The 18,195-nt window shown below is 41.3% G+C and overlaps 2 protein-coding genes across 4 annotated transcripts; one reads left to right on the forward strand and one right to left on the reverse strand.

Annotated features, from left to right (window-relative positions):
- Window positions 1–539: 539 nt before the first annotated feature.
- On the reverse strand, window positions 540–4,786 carry tmed7 (transmembrane p24 trafficking protein 7). Of its 3 annotated transcripts, none has more exons than XM_040156227.1 (4): window positions 4,706–4,786; window positions 4,189–4,395; window positions 3,148–3,393; window positions 540–2,257 (listed from the first exon to the last, which is right to left on the reverse strand). In XM_040156227.1, the coding sequence occupies exons 2-4, from the start codon at window positions 4,345–4,347 to the stop codon at window positions 2,021–2,023; spliced, it is 642 nt and encodes a 213-aa protein (XP_040012161.1). In that variant the 5' UTR covers window positions 4,348–4,395; window positions 4,706–4,786; the 3' UTR covers window positions 540–2,020. The 3 variants fall into 3 exon arrangements, with proteins under 3 accessions (XP_040012161.1, XP_040012162.1, XP_040012160.1); XM_040156228.1 differs by lacking the exon at window positions 4,706–4,786 and adding an exon at window positions 4,608–4,702; XM_040156226.1 differs by lacking the exon at window positions 4,706–4,786 and adding an exon at window positions 4,608–4,700 and having other exon boundaries at window positions 4,189–4,355.
- A 1,980-nt stretch (window positions 4,787–6,766) lies between these two features.
- Window positions 6,767–16,822, forward strand: LOC120805596 (RNA-binding protein MEX3B-like). Its single transcript, XM_040155968.1, has 5 exons — window positions 6,767–7,638; window positions 8,834–9,072; window positions 9,256–9,301; window positions 13,785–14,518; window positions 14,949–16,822. Exons 1-5 carry the CDS (start codon window positions 6,975–6,977, stop codon window positions 15,360–15,362), a joined length of 2,097 nt encoding a protein of 698 aa, XP_040011902.1. The 5' UTR covers window positions 6,767–6,974; the 3' UTR covers window positions 15,363–16,822.
- The last annotated feature ends 1,373 nt before the right edge of the window (window positions 16,823–18,195 follow it).

The raw sequence follows: 18,195 nt of genomic DNA on the forward strand, positions 1-18,195 counted from the left end.
TTCCCAGAATGCCCCGGAGCTGAATTTGCTTCCAAACATGACCCCCCCCCCCCCCAAAAAAAGTGCACAAACATAAAGGGAAAAGCCAACACTGCACCAGCCACCAAAACTGTCAATGAACATGTAACAACATGCGGGGGTAAACAAGGGAAGCGAAGCCAAACCAGAAATGATAAATGGAAAAAAAATAATAAAAATTTGAGTTGTTTTTAAATTACTTAACACAGTCTCTTACACAGCGCAACAGGACTGCACTATAAAAACAAACAAAGTATTGAGTTTTTGGTATCTTTCACTGGATTAGGGGTATAAGCCTGTCAGCTATATTTATGACAAAAATCTCACATTACAACAGTGACATATCTAGCTTTGCCAGGAGGTTATCGGATCTAATTTACATTCATTAATTTGGTGTACTGTGAAAATACTAAAGGTGAACTTCAAAATAGCTACATTAAACTCATGTTTCAGTCATGCCTGTGTCTAACACCTAAATATCAGCGAATTGTCAGACAGAATGATACCACCAGGCTGAACTAAGTTTGCAACTACCACATGTTGCCCTTCCTGCAGGCTTAAATGTTTAATGAAAATCTTAAGAAACTTGAAACATGCATCTTCAGAATTTTTCTAATATTGCTAATTGAATCAGATGAAAAACTAACAAATAACAGTGTTAATAATTACATTTACTCTGTTCAAGTCTTTCTCCCCGTTTCTTTTTGGAAAAGAATTGTGTAGTTGGTGAGGGGAAATTATTTCTGATTAAAACTACAACTCAAAATTACTACAATTATATTATATTTAAGAAGTATTTTTCAAAATAAGATGAATTTTACAACAGTACTTTATAAAATGAAGAGGAAGATATCAGCCCGCAAGATAAATAAGTTGTTGCACTTAAAACAGCAAAGACAGCACTAGATATAACATTGTGAGGGAACCGGTGGAAGACAAAGTTTTTATAACAGGTTGGTGCACTTAAACCTGTTGGTGTTGCCACTTAACACACAAAATGTAATGTAATTTCCAAACAAGAATAATATTAGGGTTTCCCCCCACAGTGAGTCACATAGAATTTAATAAAGAAATTCCTACCAGTAATTATAACATGTTTAGGTATTCACCTAGGTGTGGTCAAACTGAAGCATTACTTTAGACTGATGTGTAAAAAAATTGTTTTTTAAGAGTTGGGGACCGCAGTCACTAAAGGGAGACCATCAATCGCTCAACCCAAATACAAACTTTTGTTCGACTGTTTCAAGCTGATATTAAATTAAAGGATGGCTTACTTTATGTACAGCATGTCCCTTCAAATAGCTCATCTAAAATAAAAAAGCTGATAAAAGCAAACACAATATCTAGTCTCTCTCACTAAATACAGTGAGTTTTAATAACAAACAAAAAAATTAAACAGATTTTTTTCATAACCAAATGCAACCTTTGCCTTGCTAGTGTGGTTATAGAGACACAATGCTCTGCAGATAAGAAAAGAAATCCACAGAAACCTTACATTATGAGACCGACCATCGAGTACATTTAGTTACAACTTCCACTCCCTTGGTTATTTCAGTGCACAGTTTTGGCTGAAAAATGGAACAGTTCATGGGGAGAGGGGTATGGGATGATGGGGCAGAAAAGGATACAAATAATATAACAACACATTAAGAAATTATTTCAAATATTCAAAGTTTGTAAGATTTGCTTAAAGTACGTGACCAGCTGCTTGAACTGCCTCAAATACAGATAGTTACAAGCAACACAACCTAGGCTTTCTTCAGGTTTTTTCTTAAACCCCTAAAAAACATTTTAAACACCTAATCTTTTTTGCTCCAGTCTCACATGCATAAAGTTTCTAAGAACAGCAGTGCTGAATGTGGATGACATGTCAGATTGTATGACCCGGCAGTGTGATATGATCCAATTTCAGATCGGCACTGCTGTTCTAACCAACTCTAAGCACACAAGCCCATGTAAAGATAAAGAAAGTGATGAATCAGATCCCACATTTCAGAGACTGTTATGATCCGACACGAGTCGTAGTGGTCTTCTTGTCAGAGAAGAAGCTTCTCAGCAGGACCACCTGGCTGATGCTGACCACCAGAAGAATAATGGCTTCTCCGATGGACCAGAACGCAACACGGGTGTTGAGGTCCTCTGCCCGACTGCGTCCCTGAGCCTCACGGAGGCGGAAATGTGTTTGGTAGTCGATGACTGACTTAAGGGCCTCATGGATGGACACGCAGGCTGATTCCATCTGGAAATGGTTATATGAAAGAAAAAAAAAAAAAAAAAAAAAGAAGCCAAGACCAGTGTTAGATATTTAGACTGTTGCTGGAAATTAATGGCTGACCAACTAATAACAAGACAATTTTAGAGACTACTTTGATTCATAAACTAGAGGGCACTCAGAGAGCAATAGAACTCCAATGTTAAAACATCCTACAACTTGTAAAATTAAGAGACATACATTTAAGTTTGGAATCGAGTGTGTAGTTAGTTTTTGGATCAAAAACATTAAATTTATTGGTTGCTTCATCTATTGTTCTACCAACAGCAAAGATACTTTGGTCCAAACGTAATGTGCATAATAAAAGATTATAGATTGTGATGATAGTAATAAAATCTGTAACAACCGCAGGTAATAAAATATTGACAGATGTGGACTCGACATGACACTGTGGGTGCTAAATAAAATCATGTCCATCCTGGTTAAAACTCTGGATGCTAGTATATACAATGACAGAAGATTACTAACTAGTGCCAAGCACACCCAGACAGGTGTCTCAGTCCTTGAGACAGGTTAAACCTCTTTAAAGTCAAAGTTGGGTGGAGCTAATGTTGGGAATTGCATCGGTTCACAAAAAAACATGGACCGACTGAAAACAAAAATATTTACGTTGTCCTGCCCTAACAGGTGCCATGAAAGCAAATGAGTGAGAGATGTGGAAAAGTTAATCATGGCGCACCACATGCTGTCTGGAAAATGAGTCTGTAGTTTCTCCATTAGGTAAAATAAAAAAAAATGTCAGAGACAGAGTCAGTGTTACGTAAAGTGTTACATTCCCTCCCTCACACACAAACATGTAAACATATAGTGTGCATGTCTAGACACACGGGCACACGCACACGCAAACTCAAACTCACCTGGGTGAGAGCAGTGACTCTGTTCTCATTGGGAAAGAGTGGAGGATCATCGCCAACCTGGAAGTCAAAATAAACAGTCTTGTGCGTGAAGGTGGAGAACTCATTACTGAAGCAAAACTTATAGGTGCCATTCCTGGATGCTGTGAAGGTAAAGCTGTCATATTGCTTCTTCATCTCCTTATAGAGTGTATTGCCCTCTGGGTCCTCCAAACGACAGTCCACATCATAATGGCCACCAGTCACCACCTGGAAAACGACAGAACTACCATTTATTCTGTATCATAATGACGATATTTTTACATTATACACTCTGTCAAGCAGTAAACTGACAAAGAAGAGGGCTAGAAAATATGGACGAAACTCATACCATGACTACATCCAAAAAAGTGAAATGTAACATGTCAAATATTTTACTAGAACACAAATCATATCACTTTCTAAAAATATATGTTCTTGAGTATTTAATATCTCAAGCTGTGACAGATTTTGGTCATATTTAGACATGGAAACTGGATAATGATATATCAATATAATTATGTCACAATACAATTTATGACGAGACTATAAACATTATAATTAATAATGAATTATCACTCAGCGATAGGACAACACAGTGGCCTGTGGCCGTCTGCTACTATCTAGTTTAAATAAAGACAAATCTAAGGAAAGCTTAAGGCTCAGCCAATTTTAATATTTGCCTCAAAATGTACTAGTACTAGTGCAACATTCAGATCTAGATGATGTTACCCATAGAGACAGAAATTTCATTTGTGTGGACAAAATCTCCCTGTGTAGGCTAACAACAGTTTATGCATTGAGCATCCGGATACCTAATGCATAAACTAGTTGTAGTAGCAGTAGTAGTAGTAGTATTTATGCCAGATGTACTTAATGTGACCAACAATAAATACTGTGGGAAAAACAGACAACAAGTCATGCGTGTGTAAAAGATATTAAGTTGTTCCTAGGCTTAGGGCGTTAATCTTTGAAGCCTGATATTGTTCTTTCAAGACGATTAGTAAGAAAAGAAGACCTACGCACCTGAAACTCCAGTGTACACTTAGTGCCGATGATGATGTCCTCGTAGAAACACTGCTTAGCGTTGTCTGGCAGCTCAAATGTTAGCTCGGAGCCAAGCACCCACCCCCAGAGCAGCTGGGCCCACAGCACCTGCAGCAGCGTCCGAAAGGATCCGTACATCCTGAAGACTAAGAGCCAACAGCTTCAAAATAAAAAACCTGAGCGGACCTGTCGAAATAAACATGATCATACATAAAATTGAAATCGAAACTAAGGATGGTTAAAAGATAAAAATGGTGACAAAGCAAACTCGGATATTGCTATCCGCGACAAGTTGTTAGCTAAAGCTAACTAGCTAGCTGGCTATCCTATCGCTATATTTTAAAGACAAAAAGCCCCTTGGTATTTGTAACATTTTCCTATAGCTAGTGTATTCGTACATTCTGTGTGCATTCGTGGTCATACAAGTTACCAAGTAAATTCAAATATTAAAATTTCTTAATTCATTATTTTGTCTCAGTCAGCATTAGCTACTAACCTCAAACGCTCACCCGGATGCGACTACTTCTAAGTAACGTATCACAAGCGTGTCACGGCATTGGCTGTCATCTGTAAAAGCCCGCCCCCTGCTCGCTCTCTCATTGGTCAAATATAAAAGAGGAGGGGTATTTTTAGATCACGTGGGCCACGTCCACATAGTTGGGAAGCGTATGTCTCTCTTTGCAATATACTCCAACGTGGCTGATACATGAGGTGTAATACTACACCTGAAAATTATTTTTGTTTTAGGCAGTTTAAGCGACACCATACGCTTAAATATAAGGCGGGTATTTTGGAAACCCATTTGAATCAACAAAATGATCATAGTTCTGACTGTTGCAGAAGTCCAGAATAATAGTCACCATCATTCATTATATAGCCTCGGGTTATGACGCAATGTCTTGGAAATGTAAGGACCACTGTTTGTATTGGATTTATGACATCTATATAAAGGCATGTACTCCAAAGAACTGATGGTTCAATTGGAGACATGAGATGTTTGTGGCTATGAGAAAGAAAGGGTCTTCGTGTAGTTTCTATATTCTAACGAAATCTGTTTGCAAGATACTGAGGATAATGGCCACAGGACGTCTGTAGTACAATTAGTGGTGTAGCACAACAATTTGGGCCTGTACATATACAGCTCCATTGGGGCCTCGTCCCCCCATTAATACATCAAATTTCACACTTGAACGAATAACTGAATTAACAAGTAAACACATGCATATGTAGTGAAAGTCTGAAAAATCTGAAATCTCAGCATATTTCAGGGACGGAGAACCAGCTTACTGTAGCTCCTACCCTGAGAAAGGATTCCTGTATTTCATTTTTTTTTTAAAAGACAATATTAAACCATTCTGAAACGCTGCTGACATGTTGTGTTCAAAAAATTATTTCTTTCAGAACAAATTTGTCAACAACTGCTTTCCCTATTGTTTTTTTTTTTCTCGCTCCTAACTTTTTTTTCCCCCTTTTTGTTGCCTGATACCGCAGAAGTGGACTAAATCATTGTATGAGATGTACAGAGGTACGGGAAAAGGTCTGTCAAACAATTTATCCAAAAAAACAGTGATAGTTTACTCATAATGCTAATAAAATACAATTTCACAGTTGCAGATAAAAACAAACTTTTACTTCCAGGCTATTGAGGCCTCTCCCCTGGGTACTTCGTGCTACTATTCCTCTATCTGCTGCATCCCTGGGTACAGTGGCAAAATATCCAACGTTAACCCTTATTAAGTGACTGACTCACTGTGTGCTCTGGGATTATAGTGGACAACTGAGAACAGTGCCTCCCAGAAGCAGCGGCACAAGACCTGCAGTAGTGGGCAAAACATAATTTTCTATCTCAACTCTTCCATGGAATCTATCAAACACCCAAGGATAGAGCTGATTTACTGTGCAGATACTGGTGTATTCCAGCCTCTTTCCGTTTGTGTAAAGTTATGGCGTTACTCAGTTGCTAGTTGTTTTCAAATTAGTTTCTTGTTGGAATTAGAGGACCAGCATCTTTGGACGCTCCCTATGGCCTAACCATACAACCGTGGTAGTTGGCAAGAGGTCAAACTAATATATGCCCCCAATCTTAAGTGACTTCTTCTAGTGTAAATGTCACAATAGCTCTGTTCTTAGGCGTCAATGAATTTACTCCCCCAGTGCATTGGGGTTTGTAACGCATGATACCTCCAGATGTATTAATATGCTATAATAAATTATTCTCATGGCACTCCGTCCCTGCACGATGCGCTCTGAGTGTGTATTGTTGACGCTTTTAAATACACGCCTGATCCCAAAACACAAGCTCCTTAGAAACAGAAAAGACCCGTCTTTATGCCGGCTTTTTTTTGTTTACATTGAACCAAACAAAGCCGCCACAGTGCCACCCCAGTGTGTACTTTCAGATACTGTATCGGCATGACGGCGTCGGCTCGCCCTCTTCCACAGAAGTCGAGTCGGCTCTGATTCGGCCCACTCACCGCACCCTCTTCCGTGTTCGTTCGTTTTATACAGGACGGCGAGGCGGCATAAAGGCGCAACATTCCCGCCGTGAACAGGCTGTATAAAACCGGCTAAAGTCTCGCGTGAAAAAGCAATGCGAGATCACAGTATAGGGAGGGCTACATGGGGAGCTGGAAAGGCAAAACAAAAGCCACACATTTAAACCAAGAGGCGCTGGTCGCTTTTTATTTTTTTGTAAACCAAAACAAATTTGATTCGTTATTACCATCGATTTCTGTTTAACGGCAATATTATAAAACTTCTGCATCATGCCCAGTAGCACGTCTTTGCTGGAGGCCGACGAGGGAGAGTCCGAGGTCCCACCGCCGCTAGTGCACGCTTTCGCCGGTATGGGCCTTGAAGAGCACCAAGGCACCCAGAGCCAGACCCCCGAACAAGGAGATGAATGCCTCTCCTTCCACCACCACCACCACCACCACCACCACCTCCACCAGCTCCCCCCGGTTTCTCACTTCAGCCTCCTTGGTACGGTGCTAGACTTGAAGCCCCTGCCTCTGCATCGGCCGCCCTCTGGCGATGAAGTCAACACAACGTTGCCGCTCGAGGACGAAGAGCCGGAGGTTGGAGCTGCCGTCGACTCCTCGGTTTGCACCGGTGGCTCGTTGCTAGCGCAGGCCCACCGCCACCAACACCTCCCGTCGGGGCCTGGTGGCTCCGTGATGCCGTCCCGCATGGAGCAGCCGCACGTCGAGACGGTTTTGTTGTACAACGGAGACGAGCAGGATGATACCGGGGTCAGCGGCAGCGCCCTACCCCCGGCTAGCAGCATGGCGATGCTGCCGTCCGGCGTGTACGCGGAGTCGAGCTACGAGGCCGAACCTTCACTCTTAACTCGGCGAAAGAGCGTAAACACGACCGAGTGTGTGGCCGTGCCGAGCTCCGAGCACGTAGCGGAGATTGTGGGCAGGCAGGGTAAGACGTTATTTTGTGTCGCATGATTTTGTTTGGATACATTAGCTAAAGTTGCAAATGGAGTTGGGACGAAACTTGGTGGGAAGACAGCTCAGACCGCAGTAAAGTATGCAAAGTAAGATCTAAAAGAGAGTAAAAGCGGGGCAGAAATTTATTAAACAAATTAAATGATTACGAGATAATGTTAGAATATTAAGAAAAGGAAAAGTTACGACAAAACATGTTGCTAAATTGGAGCTTATTTTGTGAGAACTAACGTTAGCTAACTGGTAACTTATTGTTGTCACTCGCAGGAGCATTAACGAGTGCCCGCTATTTTACATATTCGTTTTAATAAGTTAAAATATTTTCATATAGGACATCTGGCGGGTTTGTTTAATGACAGATCGTTTTTCATTACTTAACTATGCTCAAACTATCATTTAGCATTTTCAGCTACAACAGTTAACGTTAGCATGAAACCAGCTAGCTTAGCGTTCCTCCTAACTGGGTCAACACCACCCTCGCCCAACACCCCTCAACAAAAGTTTACATCGCAAGTTTTATATCAACCAGCGGGCCCCTCTGGTGGTTCCTCTCGCTTTGACAGCTCGTCTATAGTACAGATGTTTTGTCTGTGCTTCGCTGACAGTGAGCCTGTCCTCATCCGTGCCTTGTCGTGCTAAACCAGACTTGGCTTTGTGTCTGAGGGGAACGTGAAGAGCAGTGTGGTGGTCACCATTGCTTTGCCACATCAGCTGTAGCAGCTGACATACTCAAGACGTCTGAGTTCAACTAAACACGACTGGCCTTTCTTAGATATCCAACGCCTTTATCTGGTCTTGGACATGAACTTCACATAATTCAATGGTGTAGAATTGGGAGAGTGTTATAATGTCGTGTTTCAGAGCAGTTGGGGGAGGGTGCACAGCCTGCAATGTTGACAACAACAGGAAATGGCTCTGGTAATGATGTTGGACTCTCAACCACAGCTGAATGGAATATTTAATTTATAAGCTATGCAACTTTCGAAATGGCATTAGTGACTGGAAATTTGAATTTAAATTGCATTGGCAATGATCTTTTATTAATTCAATTTGGAGGTATTGAGTATCAAAGTTTCATATTATGTGTATGTGATGTGGTAAATTTTAAACTGGAAATAATACAACTTTCCCCTGTGTTTCTTTGTATCTCTTTAACTTGCCTCTGACAGGATGTAAGATTAAGGCTCTTCGAGCCAAGACCAACACCTACATCAAGACACCAGTGAGAGGCGAGCAGCCTGTCTTTGTTGTGACAGGGCGCAAAGAAGATGTGGCCATGGCTAAGAGGGAGATCCTATCTGCAGCTGAGCACTTCTCCCTCATCAGAGCCTCTCGAAACAAGACAGGCCCTCTGTCTGCTGTTACCGGTCCAGGGACCCCCATTCTACCTGGACAGACGACCATTCAGGTCAGCAAGCAAGTGATTTTGAGTCAAAATGTTGTTCAGTGTTAAAGGCATGACCGACATTCTTATAAAGTGAATCACATTAAGTGTTGTGTATGTTACCATCCAAGCACAGTGCGTTTTATGTTTTTGGTTGTGCTTATCATTTAAAGTGTGTATAGTTACTGTGTCATTTCAACCCTACAGGTGCGGGTACCGTATCGTGTTGTTGGGCTGGTTGTGGGTCCCAAAGGTGGGTCTTTAGTTCATTCTGTGTTTAGATAAACGTTGTTTGCTCCAGTTGCCGGACGTCCTGTTATACAGAGCGATCATAAGATTTCTGCTTTGGAATGTGTTTTAATAGTGATTTTTTTTTTTTTTTTTTTTTTTTTTTTTTAAAGTAAATGGGAAAACAAGAAGTTTGAACAATACTAGCAAGCACAAGTATGGATAGGTGTGCCCCATCATAACCCTAAGACGAATTGTAATATAAGACAAATTATCTGTTTCATAAGTCTCACAACTTCATTAATCTGATTAAGGTGCTGGTGAAATCAGGCTCAACATGCACAGCAAAACTGTATTTGGAAGTTGTATTAAGTTTTTAGATTTGTTTTACACAATGTAAGGAACGGTATGAGTATTTACAATATGGCAATATATTTAAAGTGAGTTTAAATTTAAGGTTTGGGGAATAGAAAAAGTCCACTCCCATTTGTTGATATTTCATTTTTATTGTGAATGCAATGCTCTTTTGTTTCTCTTTTGATCCACAATACTGTAATACGCCATACATAAGCGCTTTTTTGTTTCTTTCTGAGCATGTAAAGGAAATTTTGAGCTGTCTATTGGATTGCCTAGTGTGTCTAAAGTTGCTAACAGCTTCTGAAAGAATTTTAATATGCTCATCTCTACCCGAGAAGGTTATATTTTGCTCTCAGTCTTTAACCCATTGCCCTGTTGACATTACCACCTCAGTGTCAGTAAACCCTCGGATTGATTTGTTAATTGCACTGCATTGGTTCTCAACCATGTGCCATTAGACTTGAGGGGGTGAGGTAACAACAACACACACACACACACACACACACACACACACACACACACACACACAATCAAGAGGCATTGTGGAATTTTAATATTCAGTATTCAGTGTTTGCAAGCATTGAAATACAGTGTCTGTTACTTGCCTGTTAATTGTGGCATATTAATTTTGCGAATGGACTGTAAGATTTGTTTTTATGTTTTGTTTTTTTTTTTTTTTTTTTTTTTTTTAATGGAAGCCTTATGTATAAAGGAAATGTAACACATCCATTCTTCTACAAACATACAAGGTGGCGCTCCAGTGTGTGCGACATCTTGCAATAGATGAGTGCTCATGTTAAGTATGATCAGGCGACTTCTAAACAACTAGGGGAACAGGGTCACAGAGGATAGTGTGCTTGACTAATTCACGTAGCTTCGTTGCCATGCTGGAGTGATGGTGAGCCTGGCCGCAAAAGGGGGCTTTCCTGGCAACCAGAGGCCGTCACAGGACCGTTGCAGGCAAGGAGGTGCCTAGCGGAGACTCTGGCTGACTCCTGGTTAGCAGAGATAGGCTAACCCTCCCGGTCATACTTTCTGCCAACGTCCGGTCTCTTGATAGAAAAATGGATGACCTTTTCAGTCGGATAGTTACACAAAGGTAAATTCAGGACTGTTCTGTGCTATGTTTAGGCCCCCCCCCCCACAGACAGATCCCATGGGGGAAGCAATACTTGTCAAACAGTCCTGGTGTACCGATAAAGGTGTAATATCCCAGTCCTGTTCTGAGGATGTGGAATAAGTTATTTTAAAGTGTAGACCTTGTTTTTTTTTTTTTTTTACCAAGAGAACAGCAGTGCATTATACTTAGTGCTGTGTACTGTGCGTTCACAAGTACATATAGACTGACTGTACTTGTATTAACTGGTACACTTCCATCTGTCCCCCTTCTGGAGCGGTTTGTGGTTTTCCCAATCAAAAGCCGTGGATCAGCGTGGATATATGTGTGAATATCAGGAAACAGTTCGAAGCTTTCAAGTCAGGGGACATTATAGAGTATAATGGGGACCCGATATGAGCTACAGAACTCCATCAGAGCTGCAAAAAGGGCATATTCCCAAAAACTTAAGCGCTGCTGCTTGGATAACATGTAGTATGTGGCAGGGAATCCAATCTCTCACTAACTACAGGAGAAACACCAACAGGAACGAGACCCGAGACACCATCCTACCAGACAACATCAACTGCTTCTATGCCAGATTTGACAGACTGAACAGAGGCACCTTCTCAAAATTCCCCTTTAACCTTGAGGAAATTGTACTCCAGGTGACACACATGCACGCACATGTTCTCAGGGCTCTGAAGCAGGTAACCCCAAGCAAAGCAGTAGGACCTGATGCAGTGTCAGAGTCCTGAAGACCTGTGCTGAACACAGACATCTTTAATGCCCCTCTTACACAGGCTGCAGTCCCACGGCCCTTCAAGTCCTCCGCTATAGTACCGATCCCTTTTTATTAAAAAAAAAACCCACACATGTACAATGACTTTAGGCCGATGGCACTCGTATTGGTTGCCATGAAGTGCCTAGAAAAGCTGTTTCTCCAATCCATCATCTGTGGTTCCAGATACGGTGGATCCCCTACAGTTTGCCTACCGCCCAAACAGATCAGTGGACAAGACAGTGGCCATGGCACTTTACTCTACACTGGAAGAATTGGACACTAACAGAACATATGCATGCATGCTCTTTCTGGATTACAGCTCTGCCTCCAACACCATCCAACCAATGAAGATGATTGTGAAGCTGGCAGACCTTTGAGTGCCAGCACCCACCTGTAGCTGGATTTTGGATTTACTTAGACACAGACCGCAGGTGGTGAGGATGGGAAATAAGGTCACTGCTGAGCTCACAATCAGCAAAGGGGAACCACTACTGCAGCTGTCTGCCTTGCAAGTTCTCATGCAGGCCTGGGCCGTTGCACTGAATGGGCTACATAACTGACAGGGGTCGCACAACGTCACTTTCACTGATTGAAAATGAATTATAGGTCAAGCTGACATGAGTGAATAATTCAACAACTGTGTGGTAATAATGGCAGAGAGTTCACAAGCCAACTCGGCCACAGGGAAGATTTTGACTCTGAGCAATCTAAAAAGCCCCATTTGGAAATTTTTGTCAGACAGCAAAATTGTGGAACCTCGAGATAAAGTTGTATGTAGGCTACAGTTAGCCTACCATTCCAGCACTAGTAACCCGAGGGCACATCTCGAAAGTTTGCACCCAAGTAGTTATGTTTTTTGTTGCATTTGCCCTGTTTTTAGACATAAAGCACAAAAATAGATATTCAAATGGTTCAAACTTATTTTATTTTATTTTTTTTTTTGGAAGGAATGATTGAAAGTCATTTTTAGCCAATTTTGACAGCGCTAGGCCAAAAACACTGTCCACAGTGAAGAAAGCACATCAACAGCTTACTTCATCAGACTGCTGAAGAAGGCTTGACTCAGCCGTCAGCACCTAACCCAGGCCTACAAAGGACTCATTGAGAGCAGTTTCACCAGCGGCATGACTGTGTGGTTTGTCAACACCACCCAGGCTGAGAGAGAATCAAGGGGTCATCAAGACTGCAGAAAGAATCATTGGCTATGACCTTCCCTTCGTGGACACTACACACAACGCTGCAGGACAAAAGCGCAGAGTATCCTCAATGACTCACATCATGAAGTTCTCTCTCTATTCAGGTGGAAGAAATCAGGAAACTTGAGACGCCACAGACCAGAAAGCATCACTACTCACGAGGCATGCGTCTACAATCGTTTTTCCAGCCACTGTCAGATTTACTAAGGACTTTAGGGCTGGAAGGAAATACCAAATCCCCTACTTTATCCACACCATGGACAAACGCACACCCTACAGACCGTATTTTTGTATTTAAATACCCCACCCCCCTCTCTTTCTCTCCTGGCTTACCTTTATCTATGTTATACAGAGGTTTTCCCCAGCCCTTTATTTACAGGCAGGAATTTTATCTATCTTCCTTCTTGTGTGAAGTAATTTTTAAAAAATTTATTAAACTCAATTTGTATGTATGTATAGTGTGTATTTGTCTTGTGCAGTAATTTTAATTTGGTTTTAAACTTGTGTGTAGTGTGGATTTTTTTTAATTTATTTTTTTTAACAAAGCTGACTGAGACACGCATAACTACTCCAATGTATGTACCTGCACTGTCCTTTAGCTGTGCAAATGGCAAATAAATCTAATCTGAAATATTCTAACACACATGTAGTATTGACCTTTTTTAAAAAGATTCCTACAGTAGACAGTGTTGTGGTTGGGTGGTACATCTTATAGTCAGCAGAGTTGCCAGCACATCCTGCATGATAGTGCTATAATTATTGCGCAGATTTTGTTAGAAAAAACAACTACTTTGTAATCTTGTTGACAAAATGGCCCAACCTGTAATTTTTTTATTTATTTTATTTTTATTTTTGACACTTAACTATTTTCTCTTCTGTGTGTGTGTTTTTTTTTTTTTTTTAAATGGTCAGATGTATATTTTTCAGGAATGGTCACTCATTTCATGTGTCAAATTAATGTTAATGTTGCACTTGTGACATTGATGTAGCTGTGTGACAAGAGCAGCTTTATAAACTTAATGTTCAACTGACAATCGTTTAAGTATAAGGATCTCGGTCTGGTCATATCTTTCAGGGGCAACCATCAAACGGATTCAGCAACAGACCCACACCTACATCGTGACGCCGAGTCGAGACAAAGAGCCTGTGTTTGAGGTCACTGGGATGCCAGAGAACGTGGATCGGGCGAGGGAAGAGATAGAGGCACACATTGCCCTCCGCACTGGAACGTGTGGGGGTATCGAGGCTCCAGGTGTCGACAACAATGACTTTCAATTCAATGGGACAGACGTCAGCTTTGAGAGTTCTGCAACACCAGTTGGGTTGGGGGAGGCTGGCTGGCTTCATGCAGCTGCATCATCACCGGGTCGTGGTGGTGGCATGCTGCCAATGAGCATCAACGGTACTCAGCGAATCAATAGCAATATTAACAGTGGTGTCAGGATGTCTTCCAACTACTGCAACGACAGCTCCAGTTCCCTGGGCAGTGGCTCCAGCTCAGCTGATTCTTTCTACGGCAGCGGGAATGGTAACCGAATGGCAGATTTCAACCCAACCTCTCCGTTTAATGCCAATGCCAACAACAACAATAACAGTAATGCTGGCAGTACAACTTTATGGTTTGGCGAGAGCCTTCTTCCTGTGGGGTCTGAGGAGCTGGTCAGCCTGGGGGGTGGAGGCTCCTCCTCAGGATTTGACCCGTTAACCATCTCCACTGCCCAAGCCTCGCACCCTGCTGCACAGCCACACATCTGGAGCTCCTTTGTTGACCACCAACCCCACCAGGCCTTCGATGTTCTTCAGTCTCAGGTAGGTGAAATTCAACGGGAGCATACAGGTTATGGCCTCCTGTGCAGACATTAAAGAAACATCCCACAATTGAAAACAATTCAGGTGTGAGCTTTTGCCTGTTTCTCCTTTATTGTAGACAATATGCATTGGGTGTTTGGTATGAAAATTGAAGTAATACAGTCACAATTATGGATACATCAATTGATTGTCTCATGTAAGAGCAATATTTTATTTTTTAATGATAAATTGTGTAATCTGAAAATCAGTAAAAAACAAGTCTACCTGATGCACGTGCTTTTATGTCACATTTAACTGTTATTACTGATACGAAGAAAAAATTAAGGTCCTTTTTTAATATTCATGGTATCAAGAAACATTTGTTTTGAGTGATAAATGGGAAGATATAAAATGCTATATTTCTAATGACTGTTGTCATCAATGTCTCCAGACCAGTCAGCCTGGGACACCCCGGCTCTCTCCAACCTTCTCTGGGACAGAAGCCTTGGAGCACCCTCAGGCCCAGCGTGTTCTCCGAGGGCCTTTTGGCTCGGCTGGCACCCTTGATGCCCACAGATTGCCCTCTTACAGCTCGGCCTTCTCCTCTTCCGGCGAAAGCACTGCCTCTTCCTCTTCCCCTCCTGAATTCTCTCTCTCCTATCGACCGGGGCTCGGATCAGCAGCAGGGAGAGGACAGGAGATATGTATCCACTGTATGGATAACCAGGTGATCGCTGCCTTGGTTCCCTGCGGCCATAACCTCTTCTGTCTAGATTGTGCAACCCAGATATGCCAGGGTCCAGAAGCTGTGTGCCCTGTGTGCCTGTCCCCGGTCACACAGGCCATTCAGCTCCGCAACATGTGATTTCTAATCCATTTACCTTGATGGCTGATGAGGGATCAGCGTCCCCGACACTTCCAACTCACAATATGTGTGGGGAAATTACAAAACTGAACCCGAATCAGTGTCTAGGTGTGCCCTCAACCCGGTTTTGTCCAAGCTGGTGTTGACAAAGGTGAGGAAAAATAGGTGAATAAGGAATGATCTGTATTTAGGGCATGGGTTAGGGTCTTCAGCCCGTTCATGTGCCTGCTATTGTGAAGTCTTCTTCCTTGATTGATTGATTGATTTTTGATTGATCAATGGGAGGGTCTGAAGCCCTCTATGTAGCATCGGGTGGGGTGGGATATATATATTTTCTCATCATGACTTTTGATTTAAATTTTCTTCTCCCTGAAACTTCTAGTTATCAGTTTCTGTCTACCTATATTTTATTATTATTTTTTTAAATGTTCTTTGAACTCTATTAGAACTCTATTAGATGCATAATGTTGGCTTTTTGGTCAGAGTTTTTCTCGTCTACATCTCAAAAGTTTTTTAAAACTTTTGCTGCTACAGTTGTTTTTATGTGCTGAAATATGGCCCAGCCCCTTTGCCTCTCAATTATTGTGCTCATGGTAGGAAACTGAGGAAAAAAGAAGAGGTGAGCATGTTTACATATAGTGAGTCCCACATATTGATATGTATAGATTAACAGAGTGCTCCTTGTTACCACAGCATTTGAATTCCTACCACAGTATACTGGATATGTACACATGCTACATTATCCTGGCAAATGCCACTGTCCCCGATACTTTGCATAATTATTATCAGGCTAGTAAAGTGTATCTGTACTACTTCAAACAGGATGATGTTTACAAGCTCAAGATCATAAATCAGAATTTTTGATTATCGCTGATATTAGCAGCATATTGATACACATACAAACACACCCAGAGAGGGTTTTTAAATCGAGTGGGTCAAACCCACACCTGCAAAGTTGTCACTCCTCAGTGGCAACCTTCTGTTGCCACTAGTTTTTTTTTTTTGTTTTTTTTTTCTTCCCCCAGACTGGAACCAACAGGTGGGTAACTCCTTTTTGTAGAGTACCAGGATGTTGCACCCACTTCAGTATTGCCACGTTGCTTTCAATTTCTATTTAAAAAAAGAGAAAAAAAAAAAAAAAAAAAAAAAAGGAAAAACAAACTGTTTACGGTAAACTTGTGCCTAATTCTGTTCTGAGTAAACAAAAAGAAACAACTGGTTCAGCGGACACACAGTGTTGCTCTGTCTTAAAACAAACTTGTGGCCTTTTTGGAAAGCCTCTAATTAACCGACAACACTATCTACAAATCCAGATCTTGGCTTGAAACAACACAAGCTGAAAGACTAAAGTCTTAATGTATTTGTTTAGGTTCAATCTCTTAAATGCATCTTGGTGGAACAAATATTAACACGGGGATGTTTTCTTTTGCTTCTTATTTTGTTGAGCCTTTCACAAGTATTTACCACCTACTGCCATATCTTCTTTTTTTTTTTTTTTTTTTTTTTAAACACCCAACACTCCCATTTTCATTTTTTCTTTTCCCCGCTTTTTGTGTTTTTTTTTTTTTTTTTTTTTTTTTTTTTTTGTTTATATCTCAATTACATCCTGGATTGGGAAACCTTATATGGTTTTCAGCCGGAAAGATATGCACAGCTTGTACCTTTGGTAACATTCCTCCTCCCCTGTATTGCAGTTACTTTTGTAGATGGTATAAGTATGGCTATTTAATACTTGATCCTCACCTGTGAGCCAAAAGAGCTGATATTCCATGAAACTATACTATGAAGACAGTTGTAATCTGGAACAAATCCCCGTACTGTACAGACTGGCTGCTGAAGTATCAGCCATCTCAACACTATCCTTTTCTTTCACTTGAATATTCTTTCACTTGGACGGCTCCACCCTGTGACCATCTCGTTACAGACATTTTATGTCTATGTTGGTAAGCAGTCAGCAAAAAAATTCCATTGGGATGCAGAATTGAAATGGCAGCCCCCCCCATATCACTTTACTCTGTTTTTATTTAAGCCCATGTTTTGTCTACCAGGCCTATGCAAAGTCTCAGTATGTTTACTTCTGAAAGAAGCACTTAATAATTTAAACTCCTCTGGTTTTATTTACAGAGCTCAAACAATCTTGGACTTAAACTTGTAGATAGACGTCCCTTCATTTTTTTGTTTTTTTTAAACTACATTTCAGTCGGGGTTAAACTTCATTACCTGCTTTAATGCACTGATGAGATGTTTTAATGGTACACACACTTCTCATGTTTCATCAGCTCCCTTGCTGTTGTCCTGTGCCCAATGAAGCACAGCCTTCCCCATACCTTATCACACTATTGAGAAGTTGGGACACCAAACACATGCAGACTTTTGTTTTGGTTTTTTTGGCCCCACCCTCACCCCCCCCCACCCACCAACGTGTGCATCTGTCCACTCCTCTCCCTGAAAAGTGAAGAAAAGGTAAAAATTGGTGGAAATCATCTCAAATCTTAGCTTTAAACACCAGTGTTTCTCTAGACTTTATTTTACAGGATTGAATGAGTTGATGGACATTTCAAAGGGGAAGCAGCTGGAATGATTTCATTTTGGACTGTGCCGACACTACATAAGGTCAATACTGTTGCTTTACTGTGTGGACTTTGGACCGCAGCCCGTCTAGCATTCCAGCTGTAAACAGTATTTGGGAGTTATTTCATTGCTTAGCTGTTTTTTTTTTGTTTGTTTTTCTTTTTTTCTTAAAAACATCATCATGGATGATTGAGCTCTCTTGGGGAAATGGAACCAAATGAGTCCCAAAAGTGCAAAAAAAAAACCTATCTGCTTCTGCGAG

This window comes from Xiphias gladius, chromosome 19, assembly GCF_016859285.1.
Source record: "Xiphias gladius isolate SHS-SW01 ecotype Sanya breed wild chromosome 19, ASM1685928v1, whole genome shotgun sequence".
NCBI lineage: Eukaryota > Metazoa > Chordata > Actinopteri > Istiophoriformes > Xiphiidae > Xiphias > Xiphias gladius.